General features: G+C 37.1%; 1 protein-coding gene across 7 annotated transcripts in view; it reads right to left on the reverse strand.

Moving 5' to 3' along the window:
- ZNF800 (zinc finger protein 800) overlaps window positions 1-24130 on the reverse strand; it is a 52940-nt gene that overhangs the window by 20699 nt on the left and 8111 nt on the right. For 3 of the 7 annotated variants that reach the window (XM_053942645.1, XM_053942644.1, XM_053942643.1), the window contains exons 5-6: window positions 21521-23276; window positions 1248-1301 (exon numbers count right to left, since the gene is read on the reverse strand). In XM_053942645.1, coding sequence (XP_053798620.1) covers window positions 1248-1301; window positions 21521-23276 — 1810 coding nt within the window. Of the gene's footprint in view, window positions 1-1247; window positions 1302-18401; window positions 20141-21520; window positions 23277-24130 lie in introns of those variants that run through there. The other 4 variants (XM_053942649.1, XM_053942647.1, XM_053942646.1 and 1 more) reach the window with 3 other exon arrangements.

The raw sequence follows: 24130 nt of genomic DNA on the forward strand, positions 1-24130 counted from the left end.
GTGGGACTAGAATAAAGTTAGATGTGGCTGCCTCAAATTTCACTCTCTTTTTAAGGTCAATCAGACTTTACACTAGTTTACAGCTGTATGGACAAAGAAATCTGTTCATAAGTCTTTCTGAGAAAATCCACTAGTTTTAGAGCGAAACTCACTCAGTGAGATTTGTAAGCAAAATAAACATCTAAACAATGACATGACTAAGTGCTTACCACAGCAGGCTGTTTGTTTTGGACACAGGATGGCAAAGGCTTTTGCCAGTTTCTGTTTAGCTTGGCAAACCCCATGGCAAGTGTAGTCACAGCAAATATATTCCCAAGCTGGATGACACACACAGTTCCAGAGCTGATACAAAATGGGCTGTGGAAGACTAGAGTATAATAAAACAAGTTGAATAGTGTGTGACAATGATAACTTTGCATACTATTGCCCTCAAGTATCAAAAGGATCTCACATTTCTTTCAAAGATATGTATTAGTGATGTAGTGAAGTCAAAGATGAAATTATATCCAATTTTATACATAGAAAATTGGATTTTTTTTTTATGTCAGAAAGGCTGATATTGCACGCATTTGCTACAACAGACTCAGAAATCAAATGCAGTCATAAAGCAGAAAGCAAGACATAATTTTTTAATGACTGCATTATGTAAGCAGGAAGAAGGAGATGATTTCAACCTGCCAGCTGGAAATCAATAGGAACTTGGCCAACTAGCCTAAGGCTTTTTTTCCCTGTTGTCTTCAAGGGGATCAGTTTACTAAAATAATAATTTAATCCTATGTGCTTCAGGAGTACTGGACGTTTGAAGATCTGAACATTTAAATCCTGGGCATTGTAAAGCCAACATTTTACGCAGATTCTGAATTCCCAAGTATAGCATGCAGTCTTTATCTGGTCAGTCATACCTTCTGTCATGTGCAATTGTCACTGATCAATTTGGGTACTTATGACTAAAGTGGATTTGTTTTACTTAATAAACTTTCTTTTTTGTAGTTTTAACAAGTCACAAATCCAGTTCCTTAGGACACAGGAGATTAAGAAGCATGTATGTGTATGGCTCATATAAACAGTAAAAACTGGAAAACCATTGTACATTTCTGCCATGTGCTGACTTTGTGCTGTACATGTTTGGACTTTACATATTAACATATCCTTTCTGATACTTGAGTCTAATAGGGCTGTCAGCTATCTGGTGTCTTTTTAGTGTCATCGTCTTACCAGTATCAAATTGGAAGTGACAGTGAGTGTACCTTAACTTACCACACCAAAGGTCCTTGCTGCAGTGGGTCAAACCAAATTCAAGGCTGCAAAGTATCAAAAAGTTTATTAAAACTCAAAGTAAAGCAAATTCCTCTCCTCTACTGTTTTCACACCTTTGTTGTGAAAGACAATCCTCAGCCAGGTTCTCCAAGCACGCACACACATTTAGTGGCTGCATGTTTTCCCTATTTTCCTACCACAGCTGAGGTAGTGGGCTGTAGCTCAGAAGCCTGACCAGACTGAAGAGGTAGACATACAATTTTACCATTTTTAAACTGTAGAACTGTTTGCAAAATTGTAAAATTATTTATAAAAACTTCAAGTATTGGATATATAACAAGCAAGTACAGATACCATCCTTTGTTTTTCAGAAAAGGAAGCAGCAGATTGCTACCTGCAAGGTGCACAAAGTCCCACAGTACAGGCATGGCAGAGTCAGCTGGGACCCAGGACAGTTCTTGTTTCCCAGCTTGGGGCCATGCTCAGGGACTTAGCACACGCTGCCTTTCATGCTGCTTTACCCTTCTGTCCGGCTGACCACGTGCCATCAAACACGAAAGGCAAACGTGTAAGGTCTCACCAAGATCACTCTAAGGTTTTACAGAGGTTACAGTCTAACCCATTTCTCTAAATTACAGTCAAACAAGTATAAAGTTTCACCTGAAACACCTTTCCCCATTGTACATTATACAGGTGTAATACAACTTTAGCTCAAACAGTCTCCCAGCATCTGAGAATAGGTTGTGTGAATAGTTGAGACAGCCTCAGCATCTCACAGGAGCTGGAAGAGCCTTGTCCTTGGGTTCCTTCAGAAAACAAGTAAGTTTGAGAGAAGATTAACATTGATTTTTAAGAAATATTGGTATAATGTGGAAAGAAGGAAAAAAATGGCAAAAAGCTGATTAGACATTAAGAAGGTTAAAAGGGATGACCTAAAGGGATAGACTGGTATTGATTGCTCACAAAATGATGGAAGGCTGATAGGGTTGCCATTTGCCATGAGTATGGTAGCATAATTAAGGTCATTCAGTAAGAATTACATAAAACAGGCTTTGTCACACAAATACCATTGCTACAAGAGATTAGAATTTAGGTGATAATTTAAATTATTCTGACATAACAGGCTTTGACAAACTATTTTACATCATGGTGAAGGACCTTGTGTTTAAAAACAAGTATAGAGTTATAAGAAAAAAAAGATGAAAAAAACTTCATACAAGTATCTAGTTTGTCACCCACTGGCAGATTCTTGAATATAAAATGGATTTCAACTGAAAATTGGGTTTATACATTTCTAAACAGAAGCATTGCAAATGATATTGCACAGAGTTTCTATTCTTGGCTCAACTATAAGAAATACCTTTATTATTGAACGGAATACAAAAGAATCACTGCAGCTAGTGTACAAATTCTGGCGGCATGCCAGAAGCAATAAGAATGGGTCAATTCCACACACAGGCTGCGGTGCTTGAAGTGCTAGTTTCATTCAAACAAAGAATATAGGTCAAACACTCAGATCTGGAAAGGCAGTATCCTGCAATTCAATAACTTAAAGAACTCTGATTTAAGGGAAATAGCCAATGGATAAAAAAGCTTATAACATGACTGTGTGATTATGACTTCAGATGTGTAAATAAGAACAAATCTGTAACAAGTAGGACAACTGTATACTGCCCTGCTGATATGAGTTAATTGGGTTTTTTTTCCCTGATATTTTTCATCAGAAAATTCAACATTCTCAGAGGGAGGTGAAGTTTAAATAAGAAAAGAACTTTAGAAAAGAAGATGTTTTGATTTTCATGACACTTCTCTTGTGTATTTAAATATACATGATTTGGTTTTAAATTTATTATAATTTTTGCATATTTGATGACATCACATAATATTAATTTTTTTTTAAATAAAACATATTAAAAGTCAAACTGTAATGAAATGTCTCAAGTTTGCTGTAAGATAACTTTTGAGCCTATAGTTATAGAAATTGTCAACACCCTCTCTTTATATTCTGTTTTGGGAGAAAGACTTTCTGAAAATCCATACCTTCTGTCAGCTGAGATTGTAATTCAGATATTGGAACCTGAGTCCAATGTCAGTATTTAAGAATATAGAAAGCCAAGAAATGTTATAAACAAACCACAAGAATTTTCCAGAGTTGCATTTCTTAAAAATACAGTTTGGAAACAAGGGTTTGGATGATTTCTTAGCTTATTAGACCAACAGAAACACAACAAAACCTAACAAGAAAATCACTAGCCAAAGGAATTCTAATTAAAATTAAGGGAACATTTATTTCACAGCTCCTGGATTTCAACCTATGAGCATGGGAAAATTAAAAAAGCAGCACTCAAGTCACTGCTGTGGTCAGGCAGCTGCCTTCTGTAACCAATATATGTTTGCAAGAATAAGCATCACTTACTAGAGGGTCTGATAGGGAGGAAAAGGGCCGTGGTTGACAGTGTGAGGCACTCACTGAAGACAAGAGATGATGTCCATAGAAGGAGATAACTGTGCAACAAGCACAGCCATACCACCTGCCATACTACAGGCAAAGCACCTAACCTTTCCATGCAAGTTCTAAAAAGAAAAAAAAAGACTAGTAGATTTTTTTAATTGTAATAAATCAGATTATAGGGAAACTTGTCTGAGCAGGACCCAATGGGAGAAATTATTTCAGTTCACTATTCAGTAATTATTAATTTCTCGAGGTTGGGATTGAAGGCACTTGAGATGGTATTTTATGTTCCGACTTAGGTTTTTAGTATTTTTTTATCTATGTTACAGTCTCACTACTGTGAGTGGTAGCTTTTTCATTAGCGAGGCACAAAATGGCTAACTGACTTTTGTTACAAGGTCTTTTAAAACTAAGATCTAATTAAGAAAGGACACTTAGATTATTTTCTTATTTAACTCAATAATTGATCTTCCAAAGTCCACAATGTGAACTTTTTTGTTTAATCACAAAACATCACCCAAACCCATGAAGAAGAAGGAAGAAGAAGGGAAAGAAGAATAACTTGCTTCTGCCCTAAAACTTCTATCTTGCTTCTTATTTATTTCTATATTCTAAAATTTCAAACTCTTAAGTTTTTTACTTTGTGATATTACAGACTTTTAACCAACTACACACTCATAATCTTAGTGTTACTAATAAATTTTAAAAGCTCGTTCTACAACCCCAGGTCAAATGCAGTGTTCTCTTTTGGGTCTGTGCCTTTAAGCACAGAAAGTTTAAAATTCTCAGCATCCAGGATTCCAATAAGTAATGTCTCTGGTGGAGCAGAGGACAAGCTAAAACCTGAAGTACAGAGAACTAAAAAGGAAAGAGAATCAACACACACCCTGCTCCAACACACTGAACACTTGACATCACAAGAAAGACCCCTTCCCACACAGATCACCAGCACCTTACTTTTCTTCCCTGCCAGTCAGTCTTTCTGCAAGTGTAACTGCAACATTAGCTTTTTAAAATATCACACCTGCCTGATAAATTGTTCCTCTTAAATCCATAGCAATAATGGTTTTACCTTAGAGCTTCAGATTAAGAGATACATTTTTGCACATTGCTAATCTTTGCATAACTCATGTTTCAGGAAAGCAGACCTATTAGTAAATACAGATCAAATTGTGAAACTGTATTACAGTATAGGAAATCTTTCTTAGTCTAGATAAAAACCTCTTCTTAGATCATATAGATCAATCATAAGTAAATTTTTTCCATTAGTAGCAGACAAGCAATCATTATCAAATCAAATGAAGCAATCAAATCTTCCTGATTTTTTAGGAATTAAACAAATATAGCTAATCTGTGTATATTCACCTCTCTCCAGCCTTAGACTGCAATTTCTCAGGCCAGGGACTGTCTTTTCCTGAATATATGGAGAATAGTCAGCTAAGTGTGGGCACTGGCATAAATAAATATTACATCATAGTCACCATTATATGACATCATATAATTTTAAATAAAATTATACTCTGATTTAACTGTGATGCTCCTCTTTCAAAATCCCAGATGAGTAATGATATTCAGAATCCTGCTTCACATTTATCTTATTTTACCAGGAGTTTCCTTCTAGCCAAACAACTGGAACTGTACTCTTGCTCAAATGCTATGGGACAGATTCTTTTCTATTTACTGCTTCTAAGGTCTTGTTACTTTCTTTTGCAAACACAGTATCAGCCAGAACATAAGAGAGAAGAATATCTTTGGAGAGTTGCTTATTGTAATTATGGGATGCTTAAGGCAACAGATGAAGAAATTAAATCATTGCATGGAAAGAGAACATGCCAAAGAGCACCAAGGAGCCTGCCAGCTCAGAGAAGAATAAAAAGAACTTCCCAGACATGAGGAGCCTGGATAGAGTTTGCTGTAACTCAGGAAGTTACTGAATCGGCTAAAGGACTCACCCGAAAGACTAGGAATTGTTGGGATTTTTTAACTTCCTGTTTGCCTTTTTCAAGAGTTCTAAGCTTTCTCAATTTAAAAACTTAGTTTTCTAGTTTTTATTCAAATAAAGTTTGCTTTGTTTGAAATAAAAAAAAAAAATCAACTTTAGTCTAACTTGAGTTAGAATACAACATAATATTAAAAAAAGACTGCCTGATGCAGAATCCAATTAGGGATGGAAAGATGACTGCCCATAGTGCTGTCCCCACCATGAGAGCAAGGAGGGAGGCTTTCACACTAGAAAGCTTCATTGCTGTCAGAAGTGGAGCAGGAAGTGTGAAAGAAGGAAAGGAGTGGAAAAATACAAGATATTTTGACTGGAAACAGGCCTCCTCACCTCCCCACACACCAAATGTCTTCCTGCAGGGAAGACAGGTGCAAAAGAGAACAAACAAAAGAGAATGAAAAGGAAAAGCAAAGAGCAGTCTAAAGTGAAATGAAGGATAAAGGAAAGCTGGGAATCATGACATTGCTGGTAGCAAAAGAAAAAAACAGTAACAGAACTACACAAGAAGGTCTTTCCTTCCCATCATCCAGGCAACTCGGTCATCTTAAACTGAGTCAATCAAGTTCTTGTGATACTGAATTCCAGAGCAATGAGGCAGCTCTTGCATGAGACGATGTGAGAACACCCAAGACAAGTGACAAAATTAGGAGAAAAATGTTCCACTGCAATTATAAATGGGAAAAAATGTACATGACACATCAAAAGTAGTCTTCTTTGAAAAAATGTATTAAAAAAAGAACAAAAAAAGAAGATGGCATAAATGCTAAACTCCTCCTTAACCCTCAGCACTGGAAATGAAAAGTGTTTCTTAAAAAGTAGTTTCTAATGCATCTGATCTCCCCATGAAAAACAAAAGTTAGAATGGGCCAATGCTGTAAGGTAAACACAGTTGTTGGTACCACTCCGATTTTAACTTAAAAAGAATTCTTTTATACCAAAAAAAGAGTCACAACTGCCTTTTTTTTTAATCACAAAGCTTGTCTTTATTTAAGTTTGCAGGACCTGCTACGGCTGAGACAAACTGTACCTCAAAAAATGCACTATAGTTGGGAGGGAGTATAGCATCACAGTCTTTCTTTCCTCTTCTTCCAGTGTATCAGCCAATATTTTCTTTGCAAAGAGACCTGAACAGTATGCAATAGCAAGACACAGCTTTTAACTTCTGCACTCTTTTAGATGTCCTTACTGTACATGTATTTCTCAAAATTAGGTAGAGAGAATGTCAGTAATGTAATACATAAATCCAGGAGAAAGTAAAAATTACAATCATGTGGCCAAAAAATTCTCAAATTGGGAATCTATGTTTAAAATTTTCTCCCAGAGCATTGCCATACACGAGTAAGCATCAGAACAGAAGGATGTATCATGTGGGGTTCACCAGGGGTCTGTCCTGGCTGCAATACACTCCAGGATTTACTCCATGATTCAGAGAGCGCATATTAAATTTACAGATGGCAAGAACCTAGAAAGAAATGAACCTATTGCAAAGGACTGTGGACAAAAGAAGGAAGTAATGTCTGGGAAAAAGAAAACAGAACACACCCCAACAGGGACAAGTTGAATATATTGTAAGAGCAAATGAACCACACAAATACAGAACAGAAGACAGCCAATTAGAAATCAGTCGTGTAGGAAAGGACCTCAAATGATATAAAAGAGAAGCTGAACAGAAGTCAACATCAAGCTATAATAGGTTTCTTAAGGTACCTACAGAATTATGCATGAGCCAGAATACAGAATGCAAAATCTGTAAAAGCCCTCTGTTCTGCAAGGCACAGCTATGCTACTGCCTTGTTCTCACAATACAAAAATAAATAAGTAAAAATTCAAGTGGGCCAACAGAAAGGAATGCATAGGAGAGTTGCAAGAACAGTTCCAGGAAACATGAGCCTGGAGGAAACACTGAGCAGTGAGTTTTTGAGTCCAAACAAACTTAAGACCTAAACATGACATGCTAATAGCCCTCAAGCACATACAACACTGCTGCAGGGAGAGATTGAACAGTTAATTTCCTACATTCATCCAGGAGAAGGAAAAAAGTAACAGGCTTAGATTTTAACAGTAAAGTTTCCACCTCAAGCCAAGAGAATTTTCTGTTGGCAAGAATAATGAAATGTAAGAATGAACTGCCTGAAGAAAAGGCCAGACAAACCTTCCTTGAAAAAGTCAACTTGCCTTATAGACAGACTCCACATCTTCCTTGCTCCCCCATTATTCTCAGCTTGCCTAAATACCATCAGAAAAAGAGTTAACATCCTGCATCCTTAAAAGTAATCCCTTCATCATGACCAGCTGGCCTCGTTCACAGATTAAATATCTTGCTGTGTTCCTGTTTCTCACCTTCCCCAGAACAGCACGCAGGCTGTCCTCCCCTCTCCGGTACCCTGTGCACGTGCCCGGGCCATCTCTGCTTTCCCTGAGCAATGCTCTAGAGAGGACACAAAAGCCTTTATGGATGATTAATAGCTACCTTTCAAGGCGTAATGATTTGGCTAAGAAACTACATCTTATAGATCTGTCAGCTAATCTAGACCTTGGCCAGCTCTCTTCTGCTCTTTCCAAGAGGTAGACTGAATATTCAGCTCAGTATCTCTTGCTTTCAGTCATTTTTCTCCATTATCAACCACCTCTTCAGACAACTATTCCCAAGTTGCACCACTTTACTCAATACATTGTCTCCATTACATTACCAGTGGGTAAGCAGAGAAACCTTAAACCTTAATCAAAACAAAGTGTCACTAAATACTCAGAAACAATTCAGGAATTAGCCCTGTTTTACAGTTCAGTGTGTTCTGTTTTCCAGTTTTCAGCTCTACAATGATGAGACTGCATTTTATCTAAGGAAGAACACACCATTTTACTACACATTAGGTAATGTATACAATTCCAAACGGCAGAAGTTCTTTCCTTCTGTTGCTGGAAAAAAGATGAATAATAATGTTAAAATTAGTTACAGCCAGTATGTGGTAGATGGACTGTTGCCATATGGTGGTTATGTAAATTAAGTGACAAAATAAGGATCTAGCATTTATAAGCAACTATTGCACACTTCAAAAAACCCAGCCTGCCTGTGAAATACTTACGGGCTCTCACTTATGGCAAAAGATGACATCAAAAACTTGGATTTTTTTTCTGAGACTCTGAACAATTATTTCAAGGAAAACATAAGCCTCTTATTTGCCTAACATATAAAGAATAACATAAAGTCCAATCACCACTCCTGTGCATTACACAAAGTAGTCTTGTTGTCCAATTAAACATCTATTTTCATTTGGTAAAATTATGCCCCGACTCCACGTCGCTGTGTTGCCTGTCTGGAAAGGTGCCAGACTGTGCTTAGTGGATGACTTAAATGCCCAAACTTAGGACAAAGACAATTTCTCTAAATGCTGTCAAAGCCACCCACTTTTGCTGACTAGACAGGGAATTTAGAAGCATCTTTTGGGAGTCCTGATACTCTTATGTGCTTGTCACTGAAACATAAAATGGGGAGACAGCTGGGCAAGATACTTCCTAAGCATCATAGCTCAGTCAACTTTAAATATGTTCAAGAGGCAGCATTTCAGACTCCATGTGTAGTAGCTATCATGGAGAAAAGTGATATTTTAAAGTATTTAATTTTTTATTATTTCAGCAGGCAGGGCCACTAGGTATCAAACAGATAATTGGATCAGAAATCAAAAAAACAGTTTCTTCTAAAGCTGGGTCACTATTTTAAAAAACTAGTCTCATTTCTCAGGTTATAATGAAAGCATAGCTCCTGCTATGAAAAATAAAAGTTGAAATTAATTATGGTATATAACAGCTTCATGAATCCTTGACTTACAGCACAGATTAGACTCCTACTGTCCCACCACAAAAAAAACATTAGTCTTTTCTCTCTAACCATATGCACAGAGGCTAATTAACACAAAATCCTTTTTCCTTACTGAAAAAGGAGTCTTCAGACTTTATTAGAAAAACAGGAAAGCAATTAACTAAAGATTAAAGGGGCTCCATCTGCATGAAGCATGATAGAAATTGCCAAAAGGAGCAGGAGACAGGTAACAGAGGATATAACAAAAGTGGGGTGGGGGGGAGAAGGAGAGAATGAGCAACAGAAGATTAATATTAAAATCACAACTGGAGATCTTTTTCAGTAACCTGTTGGAAGTCAGCCAGAGGGGATAACTGTAATGTAGGCACAAGCTTAGGCAAAAGTCTATGGATTCTGTTCAGGTCAGATGACCTGACCATAATGGTCCTTTCCACTGTCATAAATCCGAATAACACATCTTTAAAGACAAAAGTGAATACTAAGCAAAAATCAAGAAAAGGTTTAAATCTAAGTTGAACTGAAACCCTTACATTATTATCATGATAGCAAACGGCATATGTAAAAGGCACTAACTTTATTCTTGACATCTCTCAGCCAAGTATTTATCCCTCTATCAGTCTTTACAGGAAGTGCTGTGTCATAGGAAATAACTGCTTGACATCTTTCTGAAAAAATACTACAGGACAACTCTGCCAAAATCATCATCCTCTTTGACTCTCCTATCTTAGGGTAACTCTGGGTTAGTAACATTTGATCTCCTCATACAGATTTCTAGCACTGGAACATTATTTAAAAGCCATAAAAGTCACACAGTTCTGACTGAGTGTATCTAACAAGCTATATTCCAGCACAACTTGATGGAGGTGGAAGCCTCAATTTATTCATACAACCAGGCCTTTTACCCTATGGCAAATTGCAATACATCTTAACTGGCTTAGTTCTGTCCACACCAAAGTTGGCATGTATCTGAAGTCTTCCCTTGCAGCAGTTAATGCAGGATCAGGAAGGGTCAAAAAGGGAGGTAGGAACCCATTAGAAGGTCAGTAAGTCTCAGGGGGTCCCAGGGTCCTTCGACATGTACTGCTGGAGTTGTCAAAGGTCCTGTCATGAGCACTGACATTACATTACATATTAGATCTACTTGAAAGTCCATTTTGACGGAAAGATGCAAATGTGAACCGCACCACAAGTTGTATAGCTCCTACAACACCTTGGATGGATTCATCTGCTTGTAGCTCCATGACAGACCAACCAAAACCAGGTGCTGCTGTGCACCTCACCATGGCTCACATGCTCTCAGTGACCAGAGGGAAAGCTGACAACACAGAGCTTCTCAGGGGTCATCAAAACCTAAGAGTTCCATAAGGATAGTGACTCATCTAGTGGATCAGCTGGCAATGAAAACATGACAGTCAATCTGGCAGGTGCAGCATCCTGTTAGTTCATCTCTGCTGCAGACAAAAATAGTTTGCATGTTGGATGAACAGCTTCTCCCTAATTCTATCTAGCCATCACTGATATTACAACTGATATCACCAGAATCACAACAATAGCCCTAAAAGAAGAGCCTAGTCTCATATAAACTCTCTTTTCTCTTCAGACAAAACAGAATTTAATGGGATAGTGTTGTCTTTGTAAAAAATTGCAAGGAATCACTTATCTATAAGATAGATAGTGTACTCTACTTCTGTTTTCAGCCAAAACAGAAAGATCTGTAAATCCCAAGTGAACAGAAAGGACTGAAATTTCATGATGGTAGCATTTCACTCACCTTAAGAATACATTAACTGCAGTAAGAAAACAATAAATTAATCTATCATTGATGCAACTCAAACACCCTCCTATGCTGTCAGATGTCTGGTGTATGCTGTAATTGCAACAGCTGTACAGGGACAAAGCAGGGATGGATATGAGGATTCAATGATCCTCCATCTAGAATTCTTCAGAGCCTGGAGCATACTCTTTAAGGAGTTGAAGCTTGAGCTACTTGCACACCTCCAAGCTTATAATGAGCAATAGATACGACCTGCTTGAAAGGGGCTGTATGCAAGCAGAGGTAAACAAATGGCCAAAAGAGGAAAGGCACTCCTGGGAATAGCAAATAACACATCTTTTCTTTTTCTCAGATAAGGTCACTGTGTCAAGGAAGCTGGCTAAGATATTGCATTAGCTGCAGGTAGAGAAGAGCTGGGGTACAGCAGGAACACCCCAGGAAGCAGCACAGGAGAAGCTGGACCCGGAGCAATCATGACACCAGTGAGCTAGGCAGCCTCCTCACTGACTCAATGCACTCTCACAGTAACCATGCAATGCTAAATTTTGGTGTGCAATTTAGGCATTCAAGACTTCTGAATGTTCAGAACTGCAGATATAACCACTGCAGAGACCTCATTTGCAGCAAATTCATCATTTCACTTAAACATGAAACTGTGCACTGTGTGAATCCAATAAATCTGACACAAAGGGCTACAGAATGCTTGCACATGTAAATGGGTCCACAGACAACAGATGGGCACCTACACATTAAATCATGTATGTCCTGAAGAGGTCTGATTTGACTATCTATGACCAGAATAATCAAGGTCACTGCAGATGTTTTAGTTAGTATACATACACATTTCTTTACAAGAAGAATTAGAAGCTGTGAAAAAGAGGGGCTCTGATGTGGCATGACTGGTTTTAGCCATCACTCAAAACACAGAACAGTCACTATACTGTATACTGACCTGTATATGCCCCATTATAGATACCAACATAGTATTGTATTCCCTGCAGTCACTGCTCAGAATATGAAATACTGAGACATTTTCCATTTTGAAGAAGAAAAAACAAACACGCAACAGTAACAACAACCACCTCAAGACAAAATAACACACCAAAACCACACAAATGCTCATTTGGAAAAAATACTAATTCCTTTTCAATTAATACCATTCTCTTTCTTTTGGCAGAAGCTGTGTTAACTTGAAATTAGATGGTTGTCTATACCAAAAGTATAAAAGAGATGGTATCTATCTGTAGACATGACCCATGTTTCTCCTTTCCAAACAGTAAGTCTGGGAATAGAAGTGTATTTGAGGTCTGAAAACAACATGTTAATAGATGCTGAATAACATAACAGTGCAGAAATTTCTATTTACGGTATGTCTTCCACCATTCCCAAGACAAAGTTTCTGCATTTTAAAAGGTGGAGGTAATCTTGTGTTCAGCATTTAATTTTTTAAATATAAAGATAAGTTAAATGAAGCTTAGAGGAGGTGAAAGAAAAATACAAATCCTCTCGATACTCAGCAAGGGACTAAATAACAAAAAATGAGTTTAAGTGCTATTGAGCTGCATAGGTTGTGCTTCTAATTTTGAGAGAGCACCTTGGCAGGTGACACCTAACCCCTCTAGCAATGTCCCCAGCTATTCCACAGCCTTGGGGACAAAGAGCAAGTGCAATCAAGCAAACCTTAAGTCTTCATCCTTACAAACATCATTCAATAATTTCAAATGTCACAGCCTATGAACTGCTTACAGATATTAATGACTCATTCCTGTGTGAAAGGCCCAAGGCCAACCTTTCCACAGTAACCTGCCTTCGCTTTTTGAACACGCACGTGTTTGTCGGAGGATGCGCTAGCAGAGCGAGCCCGTGCCGCGCTGCCCGCGGGTTTGCCGCGGCCGGCCCTTGCCCGCTGCCGGGCTGCCTGCTGCCACCTGCCGGCAGCCCCGCGCCGCCGGCCCTGCGCAGCGAGCCTCGCTCGGCCGGCGGACACAGCCGAGGGAACATCCGAAAGGCCTTTTCTGAAAACAGCTACGATACAAGCTGAAATCACTGATTTGCATTCCATTCTCCGAAAGTCAGAGCAGCGGCAGCTCAGGCGGCGCAGGGTGACATAATCTCACCCCTTCCATCCCAGAAAAGGACCAAGGTGTGCTCCAGGCATTGTTGGGCTTCCTTGGCACTGACTCCCCACTGATACTCAGGCTCCTTTCCTCAAAAGCCAGTGCAAAACTGTAAAACTTTATTCCTCACCAACCCTGAGCTGCTCCCACAGAAAGATTTTCTTTCTGCTCCTCTGCTTGCTTTCACCACTCCAAAAATGAGATTTCTTCCAGGCTCAGGGTCTTCTGACTCCTCATCCAAAGTTACCCTGGTCCAGGAAAGAGGGTGTGGCATTATGGCAGTGTACAGTCACAGCCTAGTAACTATAGCCCTACTGCCTCTCCTGTCCACACACAAAACATTTGCCCAAAGCCTTTCACCAAGGCAAAAACAAGAATTGTTTTTTAAGGCAGTGAATGCTGTAGGAATTACCCTGTTCCTCTCACATGCACCTAGTGTAAGGCAGTTCAAAACAAAAGCATCAGCCTCAAGTGCTTTCATGAGTCATGCTATAGTTACCTTGTTACTCTTATTAATTTTATTTATTGATTCAATGATTTTTGGTCCAAAGTTAGAAAGTGTAGCTCCAAAAGCAGCAAGCCCCTTCAGAGCAGAGAAACCAGGATTTGGTAATGATTTGAATTTAGTTACATGTTACTTTCAACCTCTCCAATCAACAGTTTAATAACTAAGGAGAAAACAATCCAAGAGCACCAAACTACAAATTAAAACGAAGAAGAAAAAAAAAAAAAAAAAACACAAGAGAAAAATAAACACTTCACTTCTAATTCAGGCACACAGAAATAGTGAGAAAATAGAACAGGACTAGGCCATTTATCAGGTGCCTAGTGCAGGGAAAGAAATATTCCTTCTGCCAGTTGTTTCTCTAATCTATTTTTAAAGGCATAAATATAAGAGGGTCCACATTGTTCCTGCTTGGATCTTTTCTTGTCTTTTTAAAAATCACCCTCTAATAGACTCCATAACCAAAATCTGAATGTCCAAATCAGTGGTGTTGGGATCACCTCACCCTCTAGAAAAAAAAAAAAAAAACAAAACCACTGACCCAACACTACCAAATGCCAAGTGTTTTTAAAGTAGCTTTCAAGACAGAAACAAATAAAAATATCTACTTCAAAAATTAGGGGTTTAAAGAAGCTAACATGATAAGCACACAGATAATTCAGGATAATTCAACCACAGCCAAACAGTAAAATACCAAAAATTGAACTGGGAACTACACAGGTGAGTAAGGGAAACATAAAAATGAAAGCAAGCACCTTCCACAAGGGAAGAGACTTTTTATGAAAGAATATGATAATTGTCTTGTAGCTGTGCTAATGTAGCTATCAAAGTGACATAGTTTTATCCTTTCTTTCTTTAACAGAACCTTATTCGCATATTAAGCCTTACCCCTCAAAAAATGTTTAAAAATGTATTAGGATTTCTACTACTTTTGGATTATATTGCCCTGTGTTATTCTGGTGTAGGCAAACAATCTACTAAGGTGAGAAAATTAGCTCTAAGATACAAAAACTTTTCTGCTTTTCAAGACACAGAAGTATCTTAGTCTGTTACCAGTCTTGTTTTGAAGCCAAGAATGGTAATAGTTTGCTGGCCATTTCCAATCATTGTGGGTCAGTCCACAGCTGTGCAGGCACTCAGTTTCAAAGGCATCCTCCACACTTCTCAGTACCTTTCTCCAAGACGAAATTTCTTTCTGAAAGTCACAGTCAAAACACAACCGAGTACCTGACTCTGCACTGCTGTGATCAGTTACTTGTCTTAACATTTACAGAGAGAAAACAAGGAAAGCAAAACACCCTACCACTGCACCCATATAAGGTAACTAAACTGAAAGACAGCTTGCTGAAAATAACTCTTCAAAGTGGAATTATCTCCGGTATCACCTTGAAAAGCAGACAAGCAAATTCTGGAGTTAAAATCATGAAATAATGATAATTAAACAGTGACTCAGAATAGCAAATGCCAAATGAAGTACAATTTATGAGGTGTTTGCATGTTGTTAATACTGCAAAAACAATGACCTGTACAAACTGAAATTACTCCAGCCCGAGCTTCAGGACATTACTGACACTTCAGAAAATAGTCCCTTCAATCTCTTCAGTGTCAAACACCATTTTTACAACGCCTAATTTGTTCATATATGCAAGTGATCCTTGAGGAAGCAAATGGCAATATTTATGTACAGAGATTTAATAAAAGAGACCAGAGTCACAATCTGTTCAGTTCTGAGGAGGTCAACAAAGTCACACACCTTATTTTCCTTGCTTATACTAATGGGGACAAGTACTCTGAAACAGCACAGACCCCCAACCCTAATCTTTGTAAATCCAGCCACCACCTAATGTACTACCAGTTTGACACCATGCAGAGAAATGTCTCACTGAATTAGGAAAGCCATTACCACTTTTATACCTGAGACAAATTATTGATCTCCTTATCTGTCAATATCATTAATGTATTTTTGATAGAAAATGCAGCTTTACACACTTAAAGGATGATGCATCTATCTTAGGCTTGTTCATTCTTAGGTAGTTGTTTCTTCAAAGAGAGAGTAGCAGTTGAAATTTACATGTATGTTGTGAAGGAAGCTGATTACAATTTACACATCCATTTCAGTCTAAGATTTACCCCACCATGCCACAAGACAGTAACTTCAAAAAATCCCTTTGTTTGCTGCAGAAAGTCACAAGCTGAGAACTGTAAAACCACAACATCCTGGAGAAGAAAACATCTGAGCAACAGAGTGAAAAAAATGTAAGCCCATATACACATAAGATCTGCTTCAAAGACCAGACTGCACTTTTTAGTCTCTGCTCTGCCACCAGGCCCACTCAGCCCTTTCAGATAACATCAACAGCTGTGGAAGATCATCAAAGCAGACTGTTTTGCCCCAATAAAAGAGCTGACTCTCAGGCTCAAAGCATATAAGTAATGTGAAAGAGCAAATCCAGCTCAGCCAAGAGAGCTGAACCAGCTAGCACTGGAAAGGCTTGTGCTGAGAACACAGACCAGGTACATTCAAGTTGCCTTACATTGAAATGGCATCAAAACAAAAAATGTATCAGTATTATCAGATGCCATGGATTATTGACACAGAGTACCTCAGTCCTATCTATAACTGAGTCAAGACCACCATAAAATCTACTTCTGAAGAGTAATATTAGAGCAAGATGAAAAAGCACATTCTCCTCACCCATCCAACTTTGAAACAACCATGGCAGTACTGTTCCTGGCAATGCAGTGAAACAATACATAGTTTCATCTGTTTTGCAGAAAAATGTATTTGGTCCACATGCTATAAAAGGCTCAGGTGATCTTCATTTCCCAATAAATCTTCCGAAGTCAATAATACTGTTTCTTAGTTTGAGACATTATTTCAAATATACAACATTTCTATTAAGATTACCAGTATCTTGATAATACCCAAAGGGATGAATGAACCCAAACCAGCTTTTCAAATTACATTGCACCTTGTGTCTATGAAATTTTTACTTTAAGACTGTAACTGATGGATACTATAAAGCAAGCTACTTAAAAAAGGGAACTAAAGCTTCCCCTCATTTGTTCTTTTCAAGATGAGCAGAGAACCTTTATACCCAGCCAGCAGTCCCTCTTGCAAGTCTCCTCATTAGTACAAACACTACAGCTTCTCCATGACTAAACCATCGAGGCCCCGTTCTTCTCCAAACAACACACTGCTCTACCTTTGGTTAACCAACTGCTGTATTTCACTATTCAGCAAAAGGGAATTATGCAAAATACCTACCCACAGTTCTTTCAGCCACCACTCAAAACTGACCTCATTTTCTAAGTACTTCAAGCACCTGAGCAATTACACAAATCCTTCACACAGTAGATTTAAGTCCATCCCAAGAGAATCCAATCAAAAACAAATGGTGGTAATGACCATCAACTATCTAAGCTAGATTTCTTTATTCTCCTACAAAACTGAGGAAACCAAGCACTATAAGGACTTCAAGCCTAACATTTCATACATTTTAGACAGAAATGTAACATTTCAGATAGAAAAAACATAAAACGAGAAATCACTAAAAATAAAGACCAAAAAAAAAAAACCAGAAAAAAAAAAAAAGAAAGACCATCAACCTCAGATGAGAGACAATTAAAGAAAAGATGATTCTGACACATGCCAGCATATTAGACATTTAGCAAGCCTGATGCCACCATATCAGTGAGATTCCCTTGTTGGTAAATGAGAGTTCTTGTCTCTGAAAGCTAGTCCTTCAAGCCTTAGCATTAGAAGACATGTATCACTTAACAATAAAAAAAAAAAAAAAAAGAAGACAGACTTGCATACAAAATGTTTAGGTAATCCCAAAAGTCTTCTGTAAATTATCTCACATTCACACTAAATAAAAATCTCTTTTAACAAGACTCAACATTAATTCTGAAGGCCCACCAAAGAGGCCCAAACCAATGTGCCCCATAAATTATGCAAGACTGCATCTTAATATCCAAATATCCAGTGTGCTGGTGAGCAGAAAGCATACCTTTGATATAGGAGTAACTTCATCTTCACATAATTCAAGATGCAGATAACACACTTACCCAGAACAGACAGCAGTAACTACAAGGATAAATTGAGAAATGAACAGTTATTCTATCCCTATGCTTGCATTTTAATTTCCCAGTCTTAATCTGCAGGCACTCAGGAACATGACTTAAAATGCACTTAGATTAATAGCCTAATGCCTTCTTTTATAAAACAATAAACAATGGTTATGGCTGTTCCTTTTTATATCCAACCATGCAGCCATCAATGTTATTTCCAATGGAAAACTAGGTAATCCTATTTTCTTGTTAAAAAAAACCTCATCATACCCTTTTAGAACAAAATACTGAAGAAGATAGGCTAACAACAAGAGTTCCGCAGTTAAGGAAGAGATTCCTTTACAAGGAACAAAAGGCCAATATGAACAGTGTTTGCCAAAAATACAGCAAGGGTTGACCACCAGTGTGAAGTGCTCACTCCACAAGTGCCAAATTTTTAATTAAAAAAAAAAAAAACAAAAACATTTATTACAACAGAATATTACAAAGAACTAGCTTCAATGATCAACAAATAAAATTTTACAAAATGCAAACAATGTAATTTCCAACTGTGGAGTGACAAATATCCCAAGTTTACAAACACAACATCTTTTTGTTTATGCCCACTTAAAAATCATTTCCAGTCTGCTTTATTTTCCATCAAATACAGTACATTTATCCAAACAAAAGCATGTACATTCAACATAGAACATTTTGAGCAAAGCTACAATCTTAGTTCCCATTCACAGTATTTTTAGTGCAATGCACTAACAGGGCCAAATAGTTCTCTATCCATAAAAGCATTATTACTCCTGATCTTGTGATCAACATTTAGATATATTTTATACAAAAAAAGTATATATGAACACGAGGCACCTCCCTAAGTAAGGGAGTGAACCGATATAAAAAACACGGTATTTCTTCTGATGTACAATACCTTTCAAATTGTAGCAATTTGACACAAATCACTAAACAAAATATTTTCTAAAAGGTAAAAAATAAACAAAAAAACCAAACAAAAAACCCCAAACAACAAACAACAACAACAAAAAAAAAAACCGAAACAAAATCCATGATTGCATGAAACCTGCCAAGAACTTCATAATGGTAGGCATGCAACTGTTTTACTACAATCTTGATTAAAAGGTTATAAAAAAGGTATCTAAACATTTTCCAATTACACAAAGTCAAGTGTTACCCATAGTGGTCATTTATGATTTTGAGAGAAAATATATTTTGAGTTTCTCCCAAACTATCCTCCCTTTTTATTAATATTTAATGAGATAAGCTATCATTATAAGTGGTTGTGCACAGATTGTCTATAATACATCAGCAAATATTCACTACCTTCATATTAACATTAGTGTGTTGATCTTTCAAAAATAAACTGAAAAAATAAACTGCAACTATCATTAAAGTGCTTGTGTATAATTTTTTTTAAAAATTAAAGAATAGAGGAATGTGGATATTCTTGTAAACTTTCTACATGTTTACAAAGTTTTCTTATCAACCACATATGGAAACAAAATGGAGGTCTTTGAAGCAACTTCAGCACAGTGAAATTCAGAATGTCCTTGAACTGGGAAATTAGTCAACATGAACAAACTGAATTTATGGCAAATACTAAAAATTAGTAGAATTCAGCCAATAAACACTACATTGTTTGCTCTTATACATTCATTTGTAATAAATTTAAAACAATATATAATACAACATTTACCAAAGTAGGATATCACATCAAAGTTTGAGGTGTCCATCAATTAGCACTGCCAGGGAGGACCAGTATGCACGATGAGTTTTCTGAAGATTTCCTAAATGAGGAAAATCCACCTTCTTCCAAAGCTGCTGCTCATTAACTTGTCTCTGGTATACTCTTTTTCAATTTCAGGAAGTTTGTTCTATACTGGGTCAAACTACAACTACATAGAGATAACTGCTCATTTAGAAGCATGTGCATTTCACTTCAACTACTTCAGTGTTTTGGGAAGTGGTACTGTCCTACAGGCAGTCAGAATGATTATTAATATAGTAAGAAAAAAAAAAAACAACTTATGAAAGTATTTCCTCCTTATAGTACCATTATCAAGAATTAGCAGTTCCACCAACAAACTAAAGTCTTTTTCATTCAAATGAACTTCAAACTTTCCGAACATCACTTGAACCTATCTGAAGAGAAATGGGAATAAATTAATACTTTGAGTTTACCCATATAATTCTGTTTTAAACTACACAACATAATTAATTTATAAGGTTAAATTTTTAATTCTTATTCAAAATGCAGAAGTCACTCCCCCTCTAGAATTCAGCATAATTCAGGGTTCAACTCAATTCATTTCTGAAGTTCTGCCTAATTTGGTCAGAATTTATTATAAAGTCACGAAAGCACCACATCACAATTTAATATAACTAGGTGGTTATTCACTGTGAAAGCTGAACTCAAATCAAATCACCTCCCAGAAAATAGCTTTTCAGAGTTGAAACATAGAACAAGGCACATATACTTTGCTTTCTTTTTACCAAATATGCTAGAAAGATGATTCTGAATAAGGATGTTAAAAACTCCTAAAATTGTCACTACAGTCTCTCTTCATCATATTTTTGTACAATCCCCAACCTTCAGCCATCAGTTGGTCAGTTTGAAATACAAAGTGACTGCACACAAATATTTTCTTTTTAAAAGGTTCTCTAAAAATAGGCCATGGCAAGGCCTATGGAAAACCAAGTAGCTACAAATACAACCCCTCCAAGTGTAAAAAATTGCAAGAGCACCACATAAGCAAAAGTTTAGAAAATTCTAGGGCAGGCTTCAATGCATATCAAGGCTTAAAGCAAACACTTTGATAAGATTTGAACAATTTAGAAAACTAAATGACCACAAGTCTCCAAACCTGGGCTTATATAAATAAGCATTAAAATAATAGAATTATAAATTTGATGACTTCAAAGGTATTTGCAGACACCTAACCCATAATGATTTTGAATCAAAGCAATTAAGCAATCAAATTACATTAAAAAAACCTGTTCTATGCACTTTTGTTGACAGTGTGTTGGCAATACACATTAAAATAAAAATTTAAATTCACAAATGCTAATTCCAGTAAATTCATAGAGATTTTTTCTGTTATCAACTTTTACTTTAGTACTTTTAGTACTTCTTCAAGCAGTCACAGCAAAGTTAATTAAATGAGTTAAGTTATTCAAACCAAACAAAATTATTACTTCTTAAAAATTACTATTTTAAAAATTTACTTATATTAGCCTTATTAGAACAGATGCCTTAGGACAGTTTAAAGAGTTGACTTAGTACAGTTTAATCTACATTCCATCTTTCTACAATGACAAATTTAGATTTTAACTCTTTTCCAAAATGCTAAAAAAAAAAAGAAACAAATTTGACATCTAATTTTGTATTTAAGACACTAAACCATAAAATCTATGGGAAAATATGTTTTCAGCAATAAATCAACAACAGCAAAAGAAATGCAGTAGTATTGTTGGTTTTTTTTTTAACAAAAAAAAACCAAAACAATTTTTCTTTTTCCTCACCAGACAACAGCTTTAGATCTTGTACTTCTGCCTTTGGTTTTACTTTCTTCAGGTGAATGAGATATGTTTGCTTTGTGGGTTTTCTTATGATGTTCTAGAAAAGCTTTTCTGGCAAATGCTTTCCCACATTTACTGCATCGGTGCAGAGAGAAGTTTTTTGTTACTTTTACTTCAATGCCAACATCAGCTCTTTCATACTTTTTACTGGGAGAATTAGAGGTGACATCCTGTTTTGAACCAATCTGTTTCGTTTCGTCCTTCTGAGAGCCTCTTTTTGTCACCTTATTTAGAACAAGATCAATTGGCTTCTTTATTGCTCTTATTTCTAAACTTGCCGTTATTTTCCCAAGGTAGCGTGGTGACTTTTTATGAACCACAGTTATGTGTCTGATCACATCACGTTTGCGACGTGTTTCGTAAGAGCAGAGTGGACACCTGTAGTATTTAACATAAATATTATTTCCATCTGTGTGTAATTCAATGTGTTTTGTTAAATTCTGTTTAGACGTAAATTGGCGCTTACAGAGTTTACAGTAAAGCTGCTTGAAGTCAAAGCCAGCTGAAAGTTTTGGCTTCCTGGTTTTTTGCTGGCCACCTGCAGCAGCTGTATTAGTTGATTTAGGGGCTGATTTAGTGGTTGATTTGCAGGTTGATTTAGTGGTTGATTTAGTGGTTGATTTAGGGTTTTCAGGGTCTTGTTTAACCTTATTTTTCTGTGCTGACGATGTGTTCTTTTTCTCATTTGAATGATTTGTTCCCTTTAATTCATTCTGTGGAGAAAGCGCAATGGAAGGGGGTGAAGGTTCTACAGAAGCTGCTAGTTCAACTTTCATTTCTGTGCCATTGGTAGTATTGTTGGGTCCTTTCTCTCTTTTAGAGTTCTTTCCAGAAAGAGTTATCTTGTGAACAATTTGCATATGCCTTTTCAGCATTATCTGTGAACTATATTTTCTCTTGCACAGAAGGCATTTGCATGCACTTAAATTGTATTCAGCCTTTGAAGACGACTTTTGTTTTCTGGTCTTAAAAGATTTTTTAGCAGAAACTGTATCCAAGAACAAAGGTTGCCCAGGCTTTGTAGCTATATCAGGAGTAATGGAATCCCTTCTTAATCCTCTATGAACTTCATCAAAATGCCTCCTTACATTGGCTTTTGTGGCAAATGATTTATAACACACAGGACAACTTCTACCTAATGTGACGAGAACGTTCTTATTTCGTCCTTTTGCAGAGCACTGGTTTGGTTTCTTTTTTGTTTCTATATACTTCTTTAGTTCTTCCATCTTTTTTTTGTGTACTTTTCGAATGTGCCGGCGTACACTGCGTCTTGAATGAAATTCCTTCCTACAGAGGCAACAAATCAACTGGTGGCCATAATCAGAATTATCCAGAGAGTCCAAGTCAGGATTTACTGCAGGTGGCTGTTCTTCAGGAGTAGATATCACCTTGTTTGTAACAGGATCAGCAGGAGGTAATTCTACGGTATCCCCAGCTGGGATTGGGGCTGGAGCTGAAACAGTCTTGGGTTGCTCAGTGCTGGGTTCCTGGATCTGTACTGGAGCGTGATCGGGGATATGGCTACTTTCTGTGTTCTCATCTGGGCTATCCATCCTTGACACATATTGAAATACAGCATTTTGATTAGTTTCTATAGGCTCCAATGTAATGATATATTCTTGCTTATCTACCCTTGGATAGATTGCTTCAAGAAGGTCATTTATGGCTTGACTCTGCTTGTCTTTTGTATCTGGGAGGTCTATGAAAAGAGGAAAAGGTATTCTTTAATGATTCGGTAATTTCCAATTATTTAAATTTCAAAGTAGCTTTTAACCACTACAAATTTCCACAAATCCTCTTTTGTACTCTCTGAACACTCAAAGGCTTTGCGTAATCATTGCAAGTTGCCTTTTTAATAAAAGCCAGCATCGGAAATAACTCTCCTGACATGCTAATGTGAAAGCCACCTGAACTAAAAATTTGTATGACTGGAATTAAGCTGGTGTTTAAAAAACTGTATCAATTGCAAGAATAACATCATTCGACTGAGCTTGTTCTGCAGGTGTGCAACCAAGCCTGAAGTATCATTAAAAACCGATTTTCCTACTGTGGGATACAGGCACTCTCAATAAAGGAACCTAATTCTGGAAATAAGCTCTTCTCTGTGAATTCTGAACAATCCTTACCAAAGAATGAAACAGCTGTGTAACCTGAGCATTGCATGAGGTAGATATAAGTAGATAATATTTTACAGGTCTCAGTAATAGTCTGTTTTTAAATGCCAAATAAGTTCAGTGCTCTAGTTCCCAGTGTGACACTCAAAGCATCTGCAATGGCAAAACTAGGAAGCTGGGATCCTACAGCAAAAAGGTGAGGCACTGAGATGACACAGTTCAAATTTTTGTGGGTAATTTTAAAGATGTGGGTCTTGGTAACAGCTAATTAAACACCCACAGTCATAGTTTTGTGTCCTTCCACACCCGGCAATATATGGAAAGTGTTAGTACAAAAAATAGGCTGTTTTGTTGCTCCAAACCCATTTTTAACACTGAATTTTTAACAGCTTTTACAGTCAGTTTCAAATGAGCCTATCTATATAGCTTTTACCAAGAG

The sequence above is a fragment of the Vidua chalybeata genome, chromosome 5 (assembly GCF_026979565.1).
Source record: "Vidua chalybeata isolate OUT-0048 chromosome 5, bVidCha1 merged haplotype, whole genome shotgun sequence".
Taxonomy (NCBI): domain Eukaryota; kingdom Metazoa; phylum Chordata; class Aves; order Passeriformes; family Viduidae; genus Vidua; species Vidua chalybeata.